At 55.3% G+C, this 1,862-nt stretch overlaps 1 protein-coding gene across 1 annotated transcript in view; it reads right to left on the reverse strand.

The window, feature by feature from the left end:
• Kif13b (kinesin family member 13B) overlaps positions 1 to 185 on the reverse strand; it is a 197,872-nt gene extending 197,687 nt beyond the window's left edge. The window contains 1 exon segment of the mRNA XM_004630706.2: positions 73 to 185. Coding sequence (XP_004630763.2) covers positions 73 to 127 — 55 coding nt within the window. The 5' untranslated portion in view covers positions 128 to 185.
• Between the last annotated feature and the right edge of the window lie 1,677 nt (positions 186 to 1,862).

Genomic DNA, 1,862 nt, shown 5'->3' on the forward strand with positions numbered 1-1,862 from the left:
CCTCACCGCGCGGGCGACGCGCGCCGGGCACCTGCCGCCTCCCCCTCGGCGGCGCGGCGGCCGCGCTCTCACCTCTTCGGTTCATGGGCCGGACCCGCACAGCCACTTTTACTTTGGAGTCCCCCATCCTGCGGCCGCCGCCCGGGTTCGCGCTCCGCTTCCGTCTGCTGCGGCCACCGGGCGACTCTGTGGAGCTGACCCGGCGGGAGGGGGCGGGGCGGGGCGGGGCGGGGCCTCGCGCCCCAAGGCACGCCGGGAGCTGTAGTGCCCGAGGGTCCCGGACGGGGTGGGGGCGGGGCGGCGGGGTCCCGGAGGAAAGTTGTCGGAGTGTCGCACGCTCCCGCCTGTCCTGGGCTGCTGAGGCTGCTGTGAACCTCCCAGGGACGCCGGAGGGGGCGCTCGCGGCGCCCCGGGTTAACCTCGGTCCAGGCAGGACCTCGGCTCTAGCCCGCGTCCTTCTCCTCTGGGACCGGACCTGGGACCACGGAAGCACCCCGCGTTCAACGCACTACCTCGGTAGTCCCGGCCGCGCGACCCTGAGCGAGTTACTACCTCTTGGTGCGGCCCTTTTCAAATGTAAAATGGAGAAATAATGATACCTCCCGTCCCCCGCTCCCCGTACTGGGGACCAAACCCAGGACCTTTTCACTGAGCTATATCTCCGGCTCTTTTAAAAACTTTGTTTTTTGAGACAGGGTCTCACTCTGCCGTTCAAGCTGGGCTTGAACTCACTATGTAGCACAAACTGGTCTCAAACTCAGAGATCTTTCCTGCCTCAGCCTCCCCAGTGCTGGGATTACAGGCATGCGCCACCACACCCCGCATAGAAATTTTTATTTTGAGACAGGTACTGGATATAAGATTAAGTTACCCAGGCTGGACTCCAACTTGCCATCCTACCGCCTTAGCCTGCCAAGCTGCTGGGATCTGGGTGGGCACGCACACACATGGGTTCAAATAGGTGCTTTTTGAATGGTGGGTTGGGGACAGGGGGAACAAATAGGTGCTTTTTAAAACCCGAACATTGATTGGCTGGGGATATAGTTCAGTGCTACAGTGCTTGCCAGCACCAAAAAAAAAAAAAAAAAAAAAGAATTACTTGCACGAATGACATACTCTGTAGAGATCCAGCGAGCCTTTACTGTGGCTGCATCACAGGCCAGCACGTGAGGGTCATTCTGGGGCATGCAGTACGGGGCCTATGGCAAGTATTGGAAATAGAGGGTTGGGACTGAATAGCAGAAGGCAGCGAGTATCTCCAGGCAGCCTCACCGCCCCTGTGCCTGGCCCTTGAGGGGGGGCCAGGACTCAGTGGTTTAAATGGCTTTGTAGACTTCAGAACCATTTTATAGGTGAGTGAGTACAGAGAACCAGGAGAGTTGTTCTTCTGCCAACAAGCCTGTTATTTTAAGATCCCCAGTACAAAAGACAGAGTTGTTCTGAGAAATTGAATAATTTTTTTTTTTTTTTTTAGACAGAGTCTCACTATGTAATTCAAGCTGGCCTCAAACTCAGGATGATCTTCCTGCTTCAAAAAAGCAGTTTTAAAAAGTAAAAAATTAAAACATTCTGGAAAGTGCTGCAACATGGCTGACCCCTGGCTGGGTGTGGTGGTGCACACCTGCAATCCCAGCACTCGGGAGGCTGAGGCAGGAGAATCACTATCAGTTCGAGGCCAGCCCGGGCTACAAAGTGAGTTCAAGGCTAGCCTGAACTACCTAGTGAGACCCTACCTCCAGAAAAAGTCCTTCCCCGTGACTATTACTTTTCTATTACTTGGTTTAGAATTGCTTCCTGAGCTGCTGGAGGGCCTACTCAGCTTGAGCAAATGTAGTTTAGTGAAAGAAGTCTGCTATAGCTGA

Source organism: Octodon degus, unplaced genomic scaffold (assembly GCF_000260255.1).
Source record: "Octodon degus isolate 3935 unplaced genomic scaffold, OctDeg1.0 scaffold00036, whole genome shotgun sequence".
Taxonomy (NCBI): Eukaryota; Metazoa; Chordata; class Mammalia; order Rodentia; family Octodontidae; genus Octodon; species Octodon degus.